Source organism: Lepidothrix coronata, unplaced genomic scaffold, assembly GCF_001604755.1.
Source record: "Lepidothrix coronata isolate B3197 unplaced genomic scaffold, Lepidothrix_coronata-1.0 Scaffold58, whole genome shotgun sequence".
NCBI lineage: Eukaryota > Metazoa > Chordata > Aves > Passeriformes > Pipridae > Lepidothrix > Lepidothrix coronata.
This window is the reverse complement of record NW_016690238.1, coordinates 1,870,566-1,890,899: the sequence shown is the minus strand read 5'-3', so window position 1 is coordinate 1,890,899 and position 20,334 is coordinate 1,870,566. Positions and strand designations below refer to the sequence as shown.

General features: G+C 52.3%; 2 protein-coding genes across 5 annotated transcripts in view; both read right to left on the bottom strand.

The window, feature by feature from the left end:
• Positions 1 to 346: 346 nt before the first annotated feature.
• On the bottom strand, positions 347 to 5,302 carry LOC108498254. Its single transcript, XM_017816733.1, has 6 exons — positions 5,290 to 5,302; positions 3,629 to 3,834; positions 3,020 to 3,526; positions 2,861 to 2,951; positions 2,451 to 2,663; positions 347 to 1,893 (listed from the first exon to the last, which is right to left on the bottom strand). Exons 1-6 carry the CDS (start codon positions 5,300 to 5,302, stop codon positions 1,385 to 1,387), a joined length of 1,539 nt encoding a protein of 512 aa, XP_017672222.1. The 3' UTR covers positions 347 to 1,384.
• Positions 5,303 to 6,174: 872 nt separating this feature from the next.
• The window catches only part of ARID3B (AT-rich interaction domain 3B), a 32,750-nt gene continuing 18,590 nt past the window's right edge, over positions 6,175 to 20,334 (bottom strand). For 3 of the 4 annotated variants that reach the window (XM_017816907.1, XM_017816909.1, XM_017816910.1), the window contains exons 5-9: positions 14,665 to 14,848; positions 13,443 to 13,702; positions 12,540 to 12,797; positions 10,197 to 10,292; positions 6,175 to 9,540 (exon numbers count right to left, since the gene is read on the bottom strand). In XM_017816907.1, coding sequence (XP_017672396.1) covers positions 9,386 to 9,540; positions 10,197 to 10,292; positions 12,540 to 12,797; positions 13,443 to 13,702; positions 14,665 to 14,848 — 953 coding nt within the window. In that variant the 3' untranslated portion in view covers positions 6,175 to 9,385. The remainder of the gene's footprint in view (positions 9,541 to 10,196; positions 10,293 to 12,539; positions 12,798 to 13,442; positions 13,703 to 14,664; positions 14,849 to 20,334) is intronic. The other variant, XM_017816908.1, reaches the window with a different exon arrangement.

Below are 20,334 nucleotides of genomic sequence, written 5' to 3'. Positions count from 1 at the left end.
TCCTCCCCATGGCCTTCCTCTCCATGGCCATCCTCACTACAGCTTCTGTCACCATGGCCTTCCCCATTGCAGCCATCCTCACCCTCACCATGGCTTTCCTTGCCATGACCTTCCTCACCATGGTCTTCCTCACCGTGGCCATCCTCACTGTCAGCACGGCTTCGTCCCTGTGGTCTGACTCCCTATGGTCATCAGGGCCAATATCACCTTCACCATGGCCTTCCTCTCCATGGCCATCCTCATCTTCCACACAGACTTTTTCCCCAGGGTCTTTGTCCTCAGAGTCTGCCTCCCCACAGCTTTCCTCACCATAGCCTACCTTCACCACAGCCATCCTCTTCCTCAGCATGGTCTTCTTCCCTTGGTCTGCCTCACCATGACCTTTCTCATCATGGCTTACCTCACTGCAGGCCTTCCCACCACTGGGCCTTCCTCACCATAATGATCCCCACAGTGACAGCCCTCACCACGGCCTTCCTTGCCATGGTGACCCTCCTCATGGTCTTCATCACAGTGGCCTGTGCACTGCGTCCCCCAGTGGCCTCTGCAGACAAACTCCTTCCACCAGACGGGGCTGGGAGCTGGGATTGTCCCATGGGTCACAGCCTGGGGGTGAGGACATGGTGGAAGAGTTTCCGTGTCCAATTAGCCCACTTGGAGAGGGGCCTCAGTCCTGATAATTCACTGATTAGCACCAGGCAGGGATTTGCTCTCTCCCACCCCTCAAGGTGACCTCCCTTCTCACCCAGGCCACCGCTCCAGAGGACTTGGTGGACCATGGACACTGCTGGCCCATGAGTAGGACAGAATTCCAATGACTCCACACATGAATCATCCCTGACCCCTTTATTTGTTTATCAACCACTTGTTTGGGTCAGCAATTAATTAAAAATGCCAGTGGACATCTTTCTCATCAGGTGATATCAGCATGTCCTCGTGGCTCCTCTCTCAGGTGTGTCCGAGCTCAGGGGGCTGAATGGGAAGGGTGGGCTGGCGATGGTGGCTTGGAAGGGGCAGTAGATGCAACCACTGTGGTGGCCATGGGGCTGCTCTCCCAGCTGGGTGATCTTCCCACCCATCTCCTGCAACGGCCAAAGTTCCCTGTGTAGTCACCGAGGTGGTGATGGTGGACAGAACAGAGAAAGGCTCCTCTTCTCTCCCCAGTGTTGAAGCCACCTCAGACAGGCTCAGTCTCCTCCAGAGCCGTTCAGGAAGGGGTTGTGCCGACCACCACTGATCTCCAGTCCTGGAGTTGGAGCCCAGACTTATCCCACAATGATGTGTGGGTGAGACCTCACCTCTCCATGGCTCGGAGATCCCATTTGGCTCACTCCTGTGGGCACCTGAGTCCCGGGCAAGCCCTGTCTGTGGACTGTGGGCAGGATCAGGGTCTGGGGGTGTTGGGCTGGATCTGGTGCCACTGCTCTGACTCCAGTGGTCCCTGGCTGCACATGTCCCTCCAGTGGAGCAGCCCGGTCCCAGGGGCACGTGGCCCCACCCGCACACAGCCCAGCGCAGAGCCACGGGTGTGGAGGTGAGCCTGTGGCAGGAGAGGGGAAATGGGACATGGCTGGTGGCTTTCCATCATCCCAAAAAGAGTGATCCCACCCCAGCAATCTCCTGTGGGCATCAAGAAATGGCTCCTCTGGGGGCTGAGCCGCCCAGGTGCAGGAGCACAGGAGATCCAGGTCACCTTCATAGCCATGGTCACCTCCATCCACCTCACCTGCATGACAATGAACTCCAATGCCAGCTCTTGCTGCTGGATATCCCCAGCAGGGATGTTGAAGAGGAAAGGCTTGTTCCACACAGGGTTGTAGCCACTGATGGACTTGGTCTCCTTGGTGTCAATGACACAGCCATTGTGGTAAAGGTGGATGATGATGTAGTGACCTGGAAACGGAGACAGAGCCATGGAGAGAGGGACCTGCTCTGGACACATGGCAGGGAGGGAGGCTGGAAGTTCCCCAGCTGTGCCAGGGGGGCTACAGAACCTCTGTGGAACCATGGGAAGAGCACAGACAGCTCCTGAGGTTTCACCTGCCCCTCTGGGGTCTGGAGCAGGGACCTCTGAAGTCCTTACCTCGCATCCCTGCCCACATCCCAGGCTCCAGATGGGCGGGGAGAGCCAGAGATGACAACACCCAGCAGGATAGAAAGCCCACATGCTAATTTTTGACCATAAATACATATATTGTAAGCATTTTGGGGCCATATTGGGGATATCTAGATCCTAACAACTACACTTCCTGTGCTCATTTTCATGGAATAACAGAAGGGTGTGGGTTGGAAGAGACCTTAAAAGATCATTTCATTCCAGCCCTTTGCCGTGCTTGGAAAAGAGAAGTTCAAGAGGAAATAAGACAGTATGTCATGCAAAAAGAGGAGAAGTCACTGCCTGTGCCCACCTGGGCATCTCCTCACCTCCTGGTCCATGTCCCGTGTCCTACCTGGCGTGCCTGGCATGCGTGAGAGCCGGCCCAGGTCCTGTGCCTTGCGGACCAGCACCTTGATGCGGCTGGCCAGAGCCTGGTACTGGAGGAGAAGGAAGAGCTGGCCGAGGGATTTGGGTGATGAGGAGAGGACACTGCAGCTCCTGTTGTGGGCCCTGAGGCACTGGAATGGGAGGAGAGAGCAGGAGACGCCGTGAAACCTTCTCCAGCCTTATCTTCCAACTCAGTGATGCTTGTCCCCCATCGAGGTCAAGAATGGGCAAAAATGAGTTACGAAGGGGCAAAAATGAGTCAAGAAGGAGGATCTGATGCTCACCATCACTGCAAGGATGGTGCCAGCTCTGCATTTACCCCTTCCACCCCACCACTCCCTTAATCAGAGGTGCAAAGCCCCTCGGCAGAGACACTGACAGGGACTTGTACCACAATGGAGCCCACCACAGGGATAACTGGTGATGCCTCAGGAGGCTCTGCCTCTTCCCGTGGAGTTTTGGGGCTCTGAGACCAAGCAGACCTCAGCCAAAACATGAGGACAACCCCCTGCTGGAGACTGCTGCCATCCTGACCTTCCTGAGCTTGGTTTTGGTGCTTGCCAGCTCCCAGGTGTAGCCGGAAGAGGCCTGGGGGTCCCAAGAGGCCTGGGCACAGGGGAACAGGACCTCCCCCACAAAAGAGTCCCCGAGGCTGCGTGACCTGGCGTAGACAGCGAAGCGCAGGGTGAAGCTGCTCAGCTCCTCTGGGCTGTATGGGCCGAACTGGCACGGCTCCAGGGGGGCAGGGCGGAGGCTCCGGCGGCGCACGGCCACGCGCTGGCACGCCGGGAGCCGCGGCACCAGGTACACCTTGACGTAGGAGCCCCGGTCGTCCTGCAGCCCCTTGGGCAGGTGGGAGACGCCGAGAATCGTCACGGTGAGAATGGCCTCGGGTGGTGAGTAGGACAAGTCGCAGTGGAGCCGGGGACGCTGCTCGGAGGGCAGTGGGGATCCTGCGACGGGGTGGACCAGCGGGCTCTCCTTGTTGCGGAGGAGTTTGGCTCCAGAGACGGTGCAGCGGCGCTGCCACGCTCCCGCCAGCTGCGGGAGGAAGGGGAGAGTGGGCAAGGATGCTCTGACACGGAGCAAACTCCCATAGGATGCTGGTGATGCCAAGGAACCCTCTTTTGCCCGAGCACCCACCACCTCTCCTGCCATCTCCTCATACTGTTGCTGGATGGGCACTGGCACAGTCCTGGCAGGCAGAGCAGGTCCCAGCTCCATGGCTGCCCACTCCCGGCTGGGGTGGGGACTTGGGCGCCGGCGGTGCCACCAGCACATGGCACAGCCCAGGAGGATGCTGAGGCAGAGGAGGGACAGGCCTGCACCGAGGAAGATCTGCAGATGCACTGGAGAGAGAGAGGGCACCATTAGAAGGATGGATCTCACCAAGGCTGCGCCAACGTGGGTGCTGGAGCACTGGAAGGAACCACAGCTGGGAGTTCACATCCCCTGGGACTCACCTCCCCTCTTTGTAAACTGGGATTGAGCTGGAGCATCCCAAAGCCAGAAGGTGGGAGAGGAGCTGGTGGGGCCAGCACCGTGCTTGGGCAGCCTGACACCAGCCTGAGGCTAAAACAAACCCAGCCTCGCCCTGGGAATGATAAGGACCATGGAAAATACTGGAATTATCAGCCCTGCTGCCAGGCTGACGCAGTTTGGGAATGATTAGCACCACGCTTGGTGGGGGACACAAAGGGCATGAAGGGGAGCAGAGGCACCTGCAAGGGAGGATTTGGGGTGTCCGGGCTGGATTCAAAGTAGCAGTGGGCCCTGAGGTGTGAGACACCCAAGCCTGGCCCTGAAAGAGGGGAACCTCCTCCCCCAGCTGTGCCCAGAGGACTGAGATTCTGCGGGTGGTGAGCTGGGCTTTATCCCTCCCAGCAGGGATACCTGTGGGGTTTGTGGCCTCCCTGGCAGGGTGGCATCCCTGCACACTGGGCATTTAGGGAGCAGGGAACCAAACTCCTGGACATCAGGGCTAAAGTTCCTTACGAAACATGCGTTTCAGAGGTGGCATTTGCGTGGTTGTCCTGGGAAAAAACCTCCCTGTGCCCAGACATGGCTTTGCCTCCAGCCCTGGAGGGAGGGATTAAGGAGAGCAGGACCTGGACAAAACTGTGCCGGTGCCTGAGTCGGGTTCCATAAAGGGATGGGGGCGTTTGAAGGAGAAAAGCAGGCATTGTCTCACCCCACTGGGCTGGGTTTCACTCCCCAGGTGCCTTAATCCGAGCTGGGCTCTCCTCAGCCCTTTGTTGTTTGTTCAGGAAGCCAGGTTGTGGCTGGGATGAGTGCTGAATGGCGGCATTTAGGGAGGGATGGAGGGAAGGGGGCTGGATGTAAACTTGCCCGAAGGATTATATTCCAGTCCAAACAACGCCTGCCAATGCTTGTGGTTGTCCAGCCCCAGGACTGCGAGTTGGGAGGGCCGGAGTGTGCCCACCCCGGGTGTACGGACACACGTGGGTCTGCAGGGCTGGGGGGAACGGGAAGGTGCATCGGACCCCTTGGGGTGCCCACTTTGGGGAGCTGGGGCAGCTGAGCTGAAGGATCCTGTGCATGGACATGCTGCACCAAGCTCCAGGGCTGTCCCTGGGCTGCAGGGCTGTCCTGGATTGTGGTGGCCACCAGAGAGTCCCCTTGTCACCTGAGACCCGGTGTCTGAGCACCCCTAGATCCAGGGAAGATCTCTCTCCAGCCCAGCACCTTCCCTCCTCCGACCCTAAGGCTGCAGGTGGCTAAACCCCATGGCAACAACACACCGAGGGTAGTTTTACACCCCCCACTGCCAGACCCCACCTTACCTGCCTCAGGCATCGGGCTTGTAAGGAGAGAGGTGAGGGCAGGTGAGTCCTTGAGCTGTCTCGGCCGCATTCACGCAGGGAAAGCTGGGAAAAGCCAAACCCAGTGGTAGGCAGGAGGGGAGGGAAGGTGGGGGGAAAGGCTCTGCCTTCACCTGCCTGCTGCTTGGATAGGCTGGGACCAGAGCCCAGGTGAGGCCGGCCCGCTCTTACTGCTGTGGGGGGGCTCACCTGCAGCCAGGTGCTGATGGAGGGGGCAGGCAGGACGGGAGAGGTTCCCAGTTCCATTAAGTGAGTTCAGTGGGAGGATGGGAAAGGTCGTGGGCTCCATCCCCTTCCCAGGACCCAGCGGACACAAACAGGCCCCCAGTCAAAACAGCTGCAGATATGGGGCATTGGAAAGGCTGATACAAAAGGGACTGGAAACCAGTTCCTCTCCCGCTGCCAAACTGGTTCAATGACTGGAAAAACAGCATCCAGGTGCTGTGCAAACAGCAAAACTAGTGGGAAGTATTAAATGTCCTTTTTGTGGGGAGGTGGTGATGACAGGAGAGGGATTTGGGAGACAGGCTCCTGCCCCAGCCTGGGTAAGGGACATGGGACAGGTACAGCAGCTTCAGCAGCACCTGGGAAAGGAGATCCCATATGGTTTCTGTCAGTATCCAACCTGGAAGGTCCATCATTCCAGCCCACAGGGACCCAGTTCATTCCTAGGCACCATCCCTAAAAACATCCCACCAGCCCAGCTCCAAACTGGGAGCCCAAAGCCATGCAAGGATCCAGACCTCAGCTAGGCTGACCCAGCCTCTAGGAATAATTTCCCGGGACGAAAAAAGGGAAATCTTTAAATTCAGGGAGACAGCCGGGGGCATAGAACAGGCTTGGGGGTCACGGTGTGAAGAGGTAGAAGTTTATTGGAATATAAACATTCAGATAACCTGTAAGATAGAAAAAACCCAACAACAACATATACAGACACTTGTTGGAAGGAGACGTTGAGGTATTTATCCACCGCCTAGGCTATCACATTTGTTTTTATTTACTTATTTTATTATTTTTTTTTTTAAATAGGTAAGAAAACTAGTAGCAAGGCTGCTGCAGCTGTTTGGAGAGAACATCTGATCCCAATCCCTTTGGAGCACACACACACACACACATACACACATGCACGTGCAGTGGCCAAAAGGACTTGGTGTGACACGTTCACATTCACTTTGGGAGCCGAGCAGGCACACACAGCCTCTCCCCCTTGTCCCAATTTTTGTGCCTTCCCAGCATCAACTGGGAGCTGCCTGAAGCAGGTTTGGTTTGGTTTTCCCAGCTGGCAAATCTCCCCCTGGAAACAGGAGCATGGTGGCTGCACTGGAGCAAGCTGGGGGCTGTTTTCTTTTTGGCTGCTCGCTGCAAAACCTTGGCTGGTGTGGAGTTGGGAGAGGATGGAGCAACACTGCAAAGCGGAGCACTTCACACAGGAACAGTCCTACTCGCAGTATCAAACCCTGAGTACTACACAATCGATGAAATGGAGCAGAGGGGGGGATCCACCACCCTCGCTCAGCCTTCCCCGGCTCTGCTGCTGGTTTCCATAACCCTGTCCCCAAAGCCTGGCAGCTCAGTAGGAGATCTGGAGCTCAGATTGCCAGGATCAAAGCCAGGCTTAGAGGAAAGGGTTAACTCTTCACAGTCTGAATGGTCCTTGTCACACTGGACTGAGAAAGGACCAGTTTATTGTTGCAGCTTATTTAACTGAGGTATCTGTTACGCATCCCAACCTGATTCTTTCCCTGAATTGGATACAAAACAATCTGTTAGTCCTGGCTAGTTCCAGTCTAGGTTGAGTAAAGCTTATAAACATTAATACTCTAGTAGTGTCAAAGCAGTTCAGTGATTCGAGTGCCTTTCTGTGCAAGAAAACACAACGTTAGCGTGTGAGACAGAATCCACCCCGGACCAACCTCTGCTCCCCAGAGCCAGAGAGCAAAGCAGAAGGAAAAGCAAAAAGTGCCCCAGTCCCACTCAGAGGAAACAGCCCCATCCCCATCCCCAAATAAAATAAAATAATAAAAAAAAACAAACCAACAACAATCAAAAGAAAACAAAAAAAAGGGAAAAAGAAAATAATCTCATTGAGCCCCAGAGTCTGGAAAAACCTCTGGGAGTCTGTGAGGATGAAATGCCGTGGAGGCCTGCGGGATCAGCCCAGCTTCCCCATGCCCAGAGGGTGGGCACTACTCCAACTAAAAGCAGCTGGATGGGACATCTCAGAGCAGCATCCATCTGAGGACATGTGCATTCCCACCCTCTGGCTCCCAAACAGTCCTCGGGATGTCAGGTAGCAGGATAACCAACACAGGCACAGATCCCGGGGCTTGGAAAAATCAGATGGACTTTGGAGACATCCACGTGTCCAAGATGAAGAACAAATCTAAGTGAGCATCACTCCTGCCCTCTTTTCCTGCCTCTACCTGTCCCCCTGTCATGCACATGTCCTGGGATGATGCTGGAGCTTGGCTCCTGCTGGCCTAAAGGATGAGGAAACCACTGCTGCTTTGCTCAGCCTTGTTTTAACTTTCTGTCTTTGGTGATACATTTAAAAATAAAAAAAAACAAAAAAAACAAACAACCAAACAAACACAATGTCAGCAAACCCACATATTAAAAAACCAAGCGATAAGATATGCCAATACTTCCTGAAGAGGTTAAAAAAACAACCCAAAACCAACAAAACCAACCCAACAACAAGTACATATCTGAGGTATTTCATCTGCTCAAAAAACCTGACTTGGGCCTGAAGCATGGGAAGGACGTCACCAGGGCAGGAGGGATGGAGTTTGGATCATCTCTCTGGGCTGAGGAAAGGCCAGAAGGAGAGGGGGACAGCACGAGGCCACCTGAGCAGGAGCTGATTTATGGAGTCAGGGCCAGCTCTGCTTCCAACTGGAGGTCTGAGGAGAAAGGGCAAGGAAGGGCTTGATTTCCTGTTCTCCACTTTCCCCCGGAGAGCAAAAGGTCTTCGCTGCTCAGGTGCAGTTTGAAGGGGTGTGGGCAGCTGGGTTTGTTCAGAGACAAAACCCCACGTGTATAACATTAACCACAACACCCACGCACACAATGTGGCCCCCACGAGATGGATTGCAGAGATAACCTCCTATTTCTTCAGCACACAGACGTGGGCAGCTTCCAGGGGTACCAGGAGCCACCTCAGGAGGCAGAAGTGAGATGGCTGATCTCAGGAAAGCCTGGATCGACCCAAGTGACAGTGTCACGGGGGCAGAGGATCAGAGGAGCCACAACAAGCTCAGGCTGTCAGGGTAAAGGTCAGTGGGATGAATTCCTCATGAGAGACAGGCAAGGTCAAGGGCATTTAAAACTTCTGAAAGCCTGAAGGCAACAGGAGGGATCAGGCAGCACCGGCAAGAACCAAGCAGCTGATGGAGAGGGTTTGAATGTGGCAGGGAGGGAGGAACTCCTTCCCCTCATGTCAAAACCGTGGAGAGGGGGAAGGAGGCTCACGAGCCTCCTGTGAGGACATATGGAAACAGCAGGAAGGAAACAAGCAGTTTGCCTGTTCTGCAGCACAAGGGAGGACAGGGCAAGGCACCCCGCCGGCTCTTAGGATTGTCAAAACACGGAGTTGGTTGGTGGGAAGAGTCCTTGTGGTTCCTGGCTCAAGGAGAACCAAGTTTCCCTGCCCCAACTCCAGCTCTTTCAACCTGCCTTGGTGACGTCTCAGCCATGTCTCAACCCGCAGCTCCTAGAGCCCATCCCTGATTGAAAAACGCCAGGCGTGCCCCCCCTCCATGTCCCACCCCCGACAGGAACACAGCAAACCCTGGGAGGAGGAGGAGGAGGAGGAGGAAGAAAACAAAGAGCAAAAGGGAGGAAGAAAGGGGGAGAACAAAGAAAAAAGGCTGGACAAAGAGATGATGAAGAAAAACTCGCTGGCATGGAAAGGTATCATCATCATCATCATCATCATCATCATCTTGCCGCTGGCCAACCACAAAAGCAGGTTCCTTGAGATGAGGTATCTGTGCGACTCCCTCCCGGCTCGCTCCGGGAGCCAGAGGCCAGTGTGAGACAGGGAATGGGCCGCCCATCAGAGAGACCAGCTGGTGGAGGGCTCCGTGCTGGGCGTTCCTCGGGATGAGGTAGGGCTGGGAGAGCAGTGGGAGCTGCTGCTGCTGCTGCAGGAGCTGTGGGTGCTGGAGCCGGCGAGGAGGTGGACGACGGGTTTCTGGGCAAAGAGCACTCCTGGGAGGCAGAGAGGAGGGTGATGGAGTGGGAAGGGCAGGACACAGAGCAAAGGGAAAGCTATCCAGTCCCAAAGACCCCATCCCAAGAGAGAGAGGCTCAGGGCACGACAAGAAGGCTCAGAGCCAGACCAGAATTCCATGCTAATCAGGGAAGGGATTCCTTGGTCTGGCAGCCTGTCACAGGGATGTTGTCCTTACAGAAAACAGATCCCAAACAGCTTATACACCTTTGGAGGAGAGAAGCAACTTCCATTGCATGGCAGAGCCAGGTCTCCCACTTGGGATTTGCCCAAGGATGTGCAGGTGTGACCTGCAGAAGCAAAACTGCTCGAGCAGAGTACAGGGGACAATTCCTGCTTGCCAGATATGTGTGAGGAAATGCTGAGTAAAGCACCTCCTCAGGAGAAGAGGTGCTTTCCTATTAACACTTTCATAGAAAACCCTCCCTTTACATTTTAAAAATATTAACACCAAGGCAAGGGTGTTCATCCTGGCCAGGCCCAAAACAGAGAAGAGAAATCACCTCCTCCTGCACCTTCCGATCCAGACAGATCCCAGTTTGGCAAAGCCCAGCCCCCGGGAACACATCACCCCTCCACTTCCCACTCTGCTCCCCCAGCTTGGCTCTCCCCTTTCCCAGGAGGGGTTTCTCACCAGCATAAGTGGTGCCGTTGATCTCCACAGACATGTTAATGCTCCCGATGCCGTTGGGTGACAAGTTCAGTGCTGCTGTCGAGTCGGGCTTGTCTTCTTCCAGGAAAGAAGAGATGCAGAGTTAGAGAGTGACTATCTTGTTCCCTGTGCTCCCCAGAAGTGACCACAGCCCTCCTTTTGTCCTCTTTGGAGAGGAAGTCCCCACGTGATGTCCACGTTCTATTATTTTTATTGCCCAGAGAAGCTGTGGCTGCCCCATCCCTGGAAGTGCCCAAGGCCAGGTTGGACAGGGCCTGGAGCAACCTGGGCTAGTGGAAAGTGTCCCTGCCCATGGCAGGGGGCAGAATTAGATAAGCTTCAATGTCCCTTCCAACCCAAACCACCCTGGGATTCTATGGAAGTGTGTAAGTGCTTTGGTGTGAGCTGGGGGGAGGCTGGGAGCTCACGGGTATTTGGAAATCTTTCCCTGAAGGCCAAATTGATGTTCCCCTCCCAGGAAAGAGCTGGGAGCACATGAGACAAGACCATACTTAAATCAGCTGGACTGTGGCCGTTGTTGGGAGCACAGGCCTAGTTCTCAACTCCTCAGGGAGCTGCTGTGACTTGGTGTGCTTGGACTGCAGCAGCTCCAGCGGCCACTGGAGGGAGGGGAAAACCCAGGAAACAGTGCACTCGGCCTGAAATCTGGGGACCTTTTCCTATATCCTCAGCCTGGAGGGTGATGGGCAGCTCTGGAAGTATCAATGCAGAGCAGGGGTTGAGTTTGCAGTGATGTTTGAGGGGAGCTGAATGTCAAACTCTTCCAGAACCTTCTGAACCTCCAACCTAAGCACTTCATAACCAGTGAGCCTGGATTACAGGATTGCTCCTCCACTGAGGAGAGCAAGGCCACTCCCCCCTAAAAACTCCTCATTCTTAAGGTTTAATTTAAATGTTGTTATCAAGCTGTGATAAGCTCATGCTGTGCTTATCAAAAGCACCTCTCAAAGCACATTATGATTTTGATTGTGCACTTGGGAAAATTAGGGCACGAAAGACAGGACAGCCTTGCCCGCAGTCAGCTCACAAAGGTGGGAATACTATCCCTGAATCCTCAGGGCTCAGCCTGTTACTATTTGTAAGGACTAAAATTGTTCCCTCTGTTTTGATTTAGGAAGTTCAGGGTGAAAGTGAAGTGAGATTAGAGGGACTGAACATTACTTGATAAAATTTGTATTCCCTTTTACTCACTATTTTAGTTGTGATGTGAAATTTAGGTGGATGCACAGCTGACAGGAACTGTGAAGTCCCAATCTCAGCTGCTGCTGCTTCAGAGGAATCTACTTTGACCCTTTTCTATCTATATTTCTAGCAAAGCATCCCAAAAAAGCACTGACCAGCACTGCTAGAACAAGAACACCTCTTCCCTTCTAAGCCTTGCCAAACTGGCCTGGCCTTGTGCCTCCTTCCAAATATACAATTAGTAGGGAGCTGAGGCCTTTAATTTTAAAGGATCAAAAGGTTTGGAAGAAGCAGCTGCTGGGACAGAGGCTTTGCCTGCCTGGTGAGGTGCAGCCCCAGGACAGGTAAGGGAGTCAGGGCATTAATCAACTTTTGAAGCCATTCTATCACAGTACTGATTGCAATGAGCGACCTTTCCAGGGTGAGTCCCCTTTTCCAAAGCATTTCAGGAGAGCACTTCCCAGGCCATGAATGCTGCTTGGATGTGACCTCCTAACCCAGCCTTGCCAGCAGTTCTTTGCCCTGAGGCTGTGCAGATGTGGGCAGAAATCACCTGCCTTGCTAAAAGCCCTGGGATGCACAGGGCCCCGCACAGACACACAGGTCTGTATGGCCTCCTCACCCCACCTGGGAAAGGATTCCTAAAAGCTGGGCATCTCTCTCCCAGTCTCCTCCAGCTGGAGACCTGTACCAAGCTGTTACTTCCACGGTCAATTAACAGGGTGGAAGTTCTGTGGAGGTGGAAGAGCTTGAGCCCTGCAGCAGCCTCGCCGTGCTGGACACGGGAGGTCACCAGCTTGGAGAAAGGGTCTCGTTGGGTGGGTCAGGTGGGTTTGATCAGCTTGGATGCGGAGCTTTGTGAACATGGCAAAGGTCCTTCTGAATCCAGGCTGGATTCAGATGAGGCTGGATAATACAACCAGCAGTAAAGCTCAACAAAACATTGCCACACTTCAGCTTTGCAGTTGTTGTGCTCCACTTTAACACCTTCTTGACGCGCCCTCTGCCTGGGACCCTGAGAGATAACCCAGCCTGTGTGTTTGACATTCCAGACTGGAAGCGTTTCCCTCCCTGCTCCAGTTTCCAAGGGCTTTTTGTCTGTGTTTTGCCTCTGCTGCTCACCCTTGCCATTGATTTTGATCTTCATGGGGATCTGCCGTGCCATGCTGAACAGGTTGCGCTGCAGAGCCTGCTGGACAAGCCGCTGCTCCTCCTCGGTCGTCCGTGAGACCTTCTTCTCTGGAGGCTCTCCCGACTCCAGCCTCTCCCTCAGCTGCTCCAGGGTGGCTGTTCTTGCTGCCACAGTTGCCTGCTGGCTACTCAAGGTCACTGGCACAGCAATACGATTTGGCATAGACACAGTCAAGGGCACTCCGTCACCTGGAAAAGGAGGAGAGAGTCACTTAGTCCCTCATGCAAGGGTTTAAACCACAGGCCATTTCGAGCCACCCAAAGCCCACTAATCTCAAATTCAAAGCAGTCTGAATGGGTAAAATGGAAAACCCTCAGTTCAGGAAGGATATTGAGGTGCTGGAGCAGGTCCAGAGAAGAGCAACGAGGCTGGTGAAGGGACTGGAGCACAAAGTCCTGTGAGGAGAGGCTGAGGGAGCTGGGGTTGTCCAGCCTGGAGAAGAGGAGGCTCAGGGGAGACCTCACTCTGCAACTCCCTGACAGGAGGTTGTAGCCAGGGGTTGGTCTCCTCTCCCAGGAACCAGCAGTAGGACAAGAGGGCACGGTCTTAAGCTGTGCCAGGGGAGGTTTAGGTTGGATATTAGGGAGAAATTTTTTACAGAGAGAGTGATCAGCCATTGGAATGGGCTGCCCAGGGAAATGGTGGATTCACCGTCCCTGGAGCTTTCTAGGATGAGACTGGATGTGGCATCAGTGCCATGGTCTGGTAACCACAGTGGGGTTGGATCAAGGGTTGGACTTGATGATCTCGGAAGTCCTTTCCAACCCAGCTGATTCTGTGATTCCCTGATAACTGTGTTTCAGTGCCTCCAACTGGAAGCAGAAGTGGCTGACCTTTTCTGATGGCTGCTGCTGGAGACACCCGAGGGTTGCTGGTCCCGCTGCCTGGTGCCACGCCGATGATGGGGAAGCGGATTTTGGGGGGAGACAGGAGGGAGGGAGGCCCTGAGGTGGTGGGCGAGTAGCTGAACAAGGAGGAGCTGTAGCTGGGCCGCCGGCCCTCCCGCCGGTTCCCGTCGATGGCAGCCTGGAGCTCAGCCGGGGAGCTCAGGGACTTCTTCTCACACTCATAGGCATAGAGGTACTTCATGTACCTGGGGAGAGGGAAGCACAGGGAAACTCCAGCAGTTGCTCAGCAGAACATGGAATTACAGGCTATGGAAACAAGCACTGGGGGCTGGAAGACTCTCAGCCTGAGGTTCTTGGTGGATCCGGAGCCTCTGCTGTGATAAGCATTGGGCAAAGCTAAAACCCTGAATTCACTCAATGTTTGTAGGAAAACACATTAATATATATTACTACACCCACAAGGGCAGAAAAGAATCATCCAGGACTTCTTTACAGCTAAAATACCATCTAAGAATCATCCACAAGTCCTTTACAGTCGAGAATCTAAAATTCTAAGAACGAAGGTCTCAGACCACAACACGTAATTCAAGGAAGGAAGTCTGAGGAATTGCCCTTCATTTGTACTGGGCAGCACCAAACCTTATCACTTTAGCACGCAGGTTTGCAGGAACAGCCTGCTCTATCAAAGGCTGAGGAAATGGCAAGAAGCTTCCCTCTCTGGGACTCAGGGGTTTCTAATAACTCCCAAAAAACCCATAAGAGCTCAGAGCAGATTCCCAGAGTCCAGCCTTTCACAGCTAAAGCACAGCTTTGCCCTGTTGCATAATTTTTCAGGCATTTTATTTTCATGGTTATTTTCTGATGCTTATTCCACTTTTTCTTCCTTTCTTTCTTCCCCAATAGAGTACTGCAGCTCAGAAAAGCAATCTCTTCACAGTGAGGAGCTGCTAAATTCCAAGTTTCCAGTGCTAACACACATGAAATGATCAGGCTCATACTTGATGCCCAAAATCAGGAGGTCTGTCTCCCTCTCTCCTTCCTCCCTGTGCCAAGTGCTCTTCAGAGACAGACAAGACCCTCCATGCCCTGAGGAGTTTAAACTCTGAAGAGGCAAAAAAGAGGGCAGTGCAAGGGATTGGATCCAGGTCCAGGAGCCCAGCTCCCGGTCCTGCCCAGGCCATCCCTGCTGTCAGCCCTCCTGACTTACTGTGTCCGCAGGGTGAACGCGGCACTGGTGATGGAGGTGGGCAGATTAAGGCCTTTGGTGATCTCCCGCCAGATCTTCTTGTTGATGATTTCCACCAGCCCTCCCTTTTCGGTCACCAGCTTGTAGAGCATGTAGAGGTCCAGGATCTGCTTTGCCATGATGGGGATCCGATTGATGGGAGTTCCTGCAGGGAAACAGCAGGGAAAGGAGCATGGAGTCAGGGAGAAAAGGAGGACAAGAAAACTGGCAGGCTGGGGCTATTGATCTTCCTTCCAATAGGAAATCCAGGAGCTCTGTTTGCAGCCTGGCTTGAGGCCTCTGCATGAGCGAGTAAATGAGGCAGAGAAGTGCAGCTACATGGCACATCCTTTCCATGAAAGATCCTTTCCTGTGGGCAAAAGCAATTATCAGACCAATAACAACCCACAGCAACGAGCAGCTTCTAAAACAGAAAGAGGGGAAGTTGGGACTATTCAATCCTGGGGCTGAGGCACAGAGGAATCAGTTTTATGAGCTCAGGAATCAGTTTTATGAGCTCTCAGGTAAAAATCTGTATTGGTTGTGCTCAGTAAGGTGCTGAGCAGCCAGGCAGCTCCAGATACTCTATGTTGAGGTTCAGTTCCCTTATTCCCCAGGATGTGTTGTTCTGTATTGCTTGGGAACAGCAAAATAAAGGGATAAATGATACTAGAGAGCATCTCTTCCCCACACATCTCCACCCCACCCCCCCCCAGTCACGTGCAGAACCTTTTGCTACAACCTTGACAGGTAAATAAAGGGCTGCTCTTTCCGCTGCTCACACAGTGTTTATATCCTCCTACTCTCCTTTTCCCTCAACATGCTCCCAAATAACCCCCTGATGAGGCCACATAGCAGCTGTGAGGAGCACCAAGCATCCCAGTCCCTTTTGGAGCCCAAACCAAGGTCTTGTTCTGTCCTTCTGAGGGCAGGACAGGGAACCAGCTCTATCCTTCCTGCTCAGTTTTGTCATCTTTTGGATTAACAGAAAAGAAAATCTGATTTTTAACCTGTTAGTGCCCCTTTAGAAGCTCCTCGAAGTGCTAAAAGTCAAATTAATGAGATTTAGGCATGGAGAGGAAGAAAGGGGGGAAAAAAAAGCTGATGCAGCAACCCTTTTATTTTGCCTAGGAAATACTGTCCCGGATCAAAGAGCCATCCATCTGAGGTCAGTATCCTGTCTCCCACAATGGTCAGCACCAGCCTTCACAGGAAAGCCTGGGAAGGGCTGTAATGGACAATCATGGAATACCCAATCCACAGGGGAGGCTTGTGCCACTGCTCCTCAGCCAGCGATTCGCTTAATGCCCCGGAGCAGAGGAGTTTATGGCCCTTATAAATGGGTTTTATTCTGTTCAGTGAAAAGGAGCTCAGCTCTGCAGATGTCCTCATTATACATCCAAGTGGGATTTTTTTCCCCTCTCTTTTCTTTTGGAAGCCTTTTAGGCATTAGCTCATGGTGCCAATTCCCACACGTTAATGAGACAGGGGATAAAAAAGTAAATTTTTTCACTTTAAAGGGCTGAAAATCCTGCTAAGTTACAACTCTTAAAGCGCAAGCAAACATCAGGAGCACCTGACCAGATTCATATCATTTTATATCTATCACATCCTCTTCTTGCCTTGTCCAAACAACCCCTTCCCTGCCCACAGCAGTAATTCCACAAGCTGCAGCAGATCCTCCTCCAGCATTTCAGAGGTGACCGCTCCCTGGAGAAATAGAGGTGGAGGTGCTTCCAAACCCTCTGAACGCTCCGTGGCTCCATCCCTCCCAGCTGGCCACCCCCAAAAGCCTCAGTTTGCTCCGTTTTCTGCGGAGCCTCCATTTTGTCTCGGAGTTGTTCCTGCAGATGAAGAGCCCAGGGACAGCCCCGGAGGACCCGCGGAGCGCTGGGAACGATCACGTTACCGGCCCCAAGTTATCATTCATCAGCTGAGCCCCAGCAACCGCAGTCACACCCAAAGGGAAAACAGGGAAATAGTTCCCTCCGAGGTCTCCAGGAAGAGCCAGGGCTGGCTTTCACACCCCCAAAATGCCCCTTCGTTAATTAATTAAAGCTGCAAAGCCTTTACTCCCCTGGGGCAGCATCAAGCCCCTTTCCCCCCTACTCCTCCAGCAACCTGGTGCCACCCTCAAAGCCACCCACTTTTCCCCAATCCAATTTAGGGAATAGCATTAACTTGTATAGAGGGGACTTTCATCCAGCTCTCCTTGGACACTGACCAGATGGAGAGTGAAAGGGAAGGTCATGGATAAAGCTCCTCAGGCGAACAAGCTGCTAATACAGAAGTATTAAGAAATATCCACTTTTTAATACACTGCATTTATCCCAAACACACCTTTACTCTTCTCCAGACTCCCTCAGCTCAGCAGTTGGAAAAACACACAAAGTGTATTTATCCAAATGCTCCAGTGAAAGGCACAAACATCATCTACATCAGCGGGAAATAAAGGTTTAAACATTTCCAAGGAGCCTGCTCCAGGTGGAGCAGGAACAGCACTGAGATCTGACCTCCCCACCTCACCAGCCCTTGGGCACCTTCCCTTCCTCAGGTTTGCTTTTGAACAAGGCCCAAGTGTCCTGAAATTTCATTTGTAAACTAAATATAAACTCCCCTAACAGATATTTATATAGAAATACAGATTTATAGATTAAGCTAAATATGTTTATACACAGCATATAAATTTATCAACTAAGAAAACCTCTAGTTTGTTTTTCCCCCCATAACATTTCCTTACACAGAGGAGAAACTACAGCAGGGACAAAACTACTTCCATCCTTCTTCCCCAGCAACAAGCAACTTCTAAAACAGAAAGAGGGGAAGTTGGGACTATTCAATCCTGGGGCTGAGGCACAGAGGAATCAGTTTTATGAGCTCAGGGCAATCTCAGATAAAAATCTGTATTGGTTGTGCTCAGTAAGGTGCTGAGCAGCCAGGCAGCTCCAGATATTCTATGTTGGGGTTCAGCTCCCTTCTTCCTCAGGATGTGTTGTTCTGTATTGCTTGGGAACAGCAAAATAAAGGGATAAATGATACTAGAGAGCATCTCTTCCCCACACATCTCCATCCCCCCCCTCACAGTCACGTGCAGAACCTTTTGCTACAACCTTGCTTCTTCCACTTGAGCACGTAGATGGAATAATTTCCTTTCCATCCTTTCCTGTAGCGCTGTTCCAAGTAACAAGGCCCAGATCGGGCAGAGAACGATTTTGGGTTTGGATCTGGTAAATTCTCTGTGTTTTCCAGAGCAGGAGGCCGTGGCTGAGTGTTTCCTCGGATCTCTCCTCCCCCAGCCCTCTCTGAGGAAAGCCGAGGCGATAAAGTCTTTATTGGAAACCCCCACTGCTCCAACAGGAAAGGCTGAAAAACGAGTATCATGGGACGATTGGATGCTGAAGCCGAGCGGATCCTTTCACAGGCGGCTGCAAGGCTTGTCAGGGGCCATGATGGATTACTGTCATCTGGCAGCATCAGGATTAATGATCCCGAGGTCAGAGGGGAGAATTCCAGAGGGAAAGGTCAGCAGCCGGGGGCACAGCATAAGACTTGTTGCCTTTTGATGGCAAACTCATTTTACTGTACTTCCAAGCCTCCCTCTCCTGCCAGCTCTCAGAAACTCTGTATGCCTGAAGCCTTGCCTGACTTCAGGAGGGAGAGGAAGATGACTGGTTCCTCTCCTAGTTTTCTCGGAAAACAGCTTTTTTTCCTTTTAATATAACCTGAGCTACGTACCTTGGCTCATTCCTGCAAGGAATCAGTCAAATAGGGGGCACAAGGAGCCTTTTTCCACTGGAAAAGGAAAGATGCAGAGCTGATGGGGGACCTCAGGAAGACAAACTCTTGGACAGGCAAACTCTGGAAGGGAAGTCATCCCATAGCCCACAGGCTCCTGATTTTCTGAGGAGAAAGACAGCTGTGGCTACAATTCAGACTTCTGGAATAAAGAGTTTTCCTGGAGGAAGGTTGACTGTAGCTATAAACACCTCTGTCCTTCAAGGGAATTTCACCCCTTCAAAAGCCTCTTCTGTTCCAGGCAGATGGAAGAGAAGCCTCAAGGGCTTATCTGGAGAGGCCTCAATGTCCCCTGCTCTGGAGAGGCAGCAACTGTTTGATTTTCACTCTTCAAAAGCTATTTAAGCAGCTGACGAAGCTGTGAACCCTAGAAAACCTTGGAATGGCTGGTTTTACACCTGTGAACCAGCTCCTTGGGAAGGGGGTTTGGCCAAGCCATTGGCATATGCAGGCTCTGCTCCCTCACTCAGCTGTCCCTTGCTGAGGGACTAAACTTTGGACCATCATCTTCCTCACCCATCCAACCACGCTGCCCAAGGGGGTTTGTTTTCCCCTTCTTCATCCTCTCTTAGCCAGACTTCAGAGTCAGATCTCAACCTGAAGATGCAGACTGACGAAGACTGCCCCAGAGTCTGTTTTTAAGCAAATTATAGGAAATAAGTTCCCTCTAATTTTTCAGGGGTTTGCTTGGCTTTCCAAGTCCTCCATGATGGAGATTCCCTTCCAAGGGCCACCATCAAGCAGCCTAAGCCATGACTCGTCCTGCATGCAGGAGACAAAGAACACTTAATTACATCCATCCTGCAGCACTGCTTTTCCAATCACCTTCCTCTTTTCCTATCCAATTTACCTCCAGAAGTGTCCATTTTATAGTAAGGAGCAAAGGGGGTAAGAATCCCAAATATTTATTCTGCAGAGCAACATTTAAGTTGCAATAAAACATGTTCTGGATTGAAAAATGGGCATAGAAGGAGCATTTTTAAGCCACAACTTGTAACAGGTAAAGAAAAAGCTGCTCTTTCCACTCTAAATATGTTCCAAAGAGAAACAATATCAGATAGCCAAAAGGAACAGTTTTCCCCAGGAAACTGGAAAAGTCTACAATGGTTTAAAATAATATTGAACCAAATCTTGATGAGAACTTCATGTTTCTTTGAAGAGAGGCAGAGTAATTACTTGGTGTCTATGATCTCCCAGGCTAAACAGAGGGAAAATTCACTTCTACAGCGTTGAACACGAGCAAATCAACTTGAACCCTGCGCTGCCTCAGCTCCTGGTTTGCCTGAATACCTCTCCAAGGACAAATCCTGGCTGGCTCCAGGCAAAGCTGGGGCTTCAGCCACCCCAGCTGCCTGAGTTTTATTTGTTGGTTTGTCTCCCTCAGAGTTAGAATAAAAAGCAAAGGGATCCAGAAGGGAAAGCACCTCTCTCCTCCCTGCTGTGCCACAGCTGATCTCCCGCCTCTCTGGGCATGGCATTCCCACCTCCCAACAGGAATGTCACTACCTGATCTGGAGCCTGCAGCCCATTAGACACTTCTATCCAAGCGGGAGCCAGGATAGAGGGTAATCAATCATGTTCTATTTGACAGGAGGCCACTTCTTATCTGCACCCCTTCAAAGCCATCAGTCCCTCCCTCCTCCCTGAGTGGGGCTGACAGCAGCCCCTTATCAAATTTCGGCAGTCCCTTATCAGATTTCGGCTCCTTAACTGGCATCCAGTGCCCCGCTCACATTAGCCAAGGCTTCCAGCCACATTAACCTTCCCCTGGAAGAGAGATCCCATGGAGATTTGTTCTCCTGTACCCAGCTGGGTCCAATATATTCCACAGTACCAATTTCTTCACCAGATGTTGAA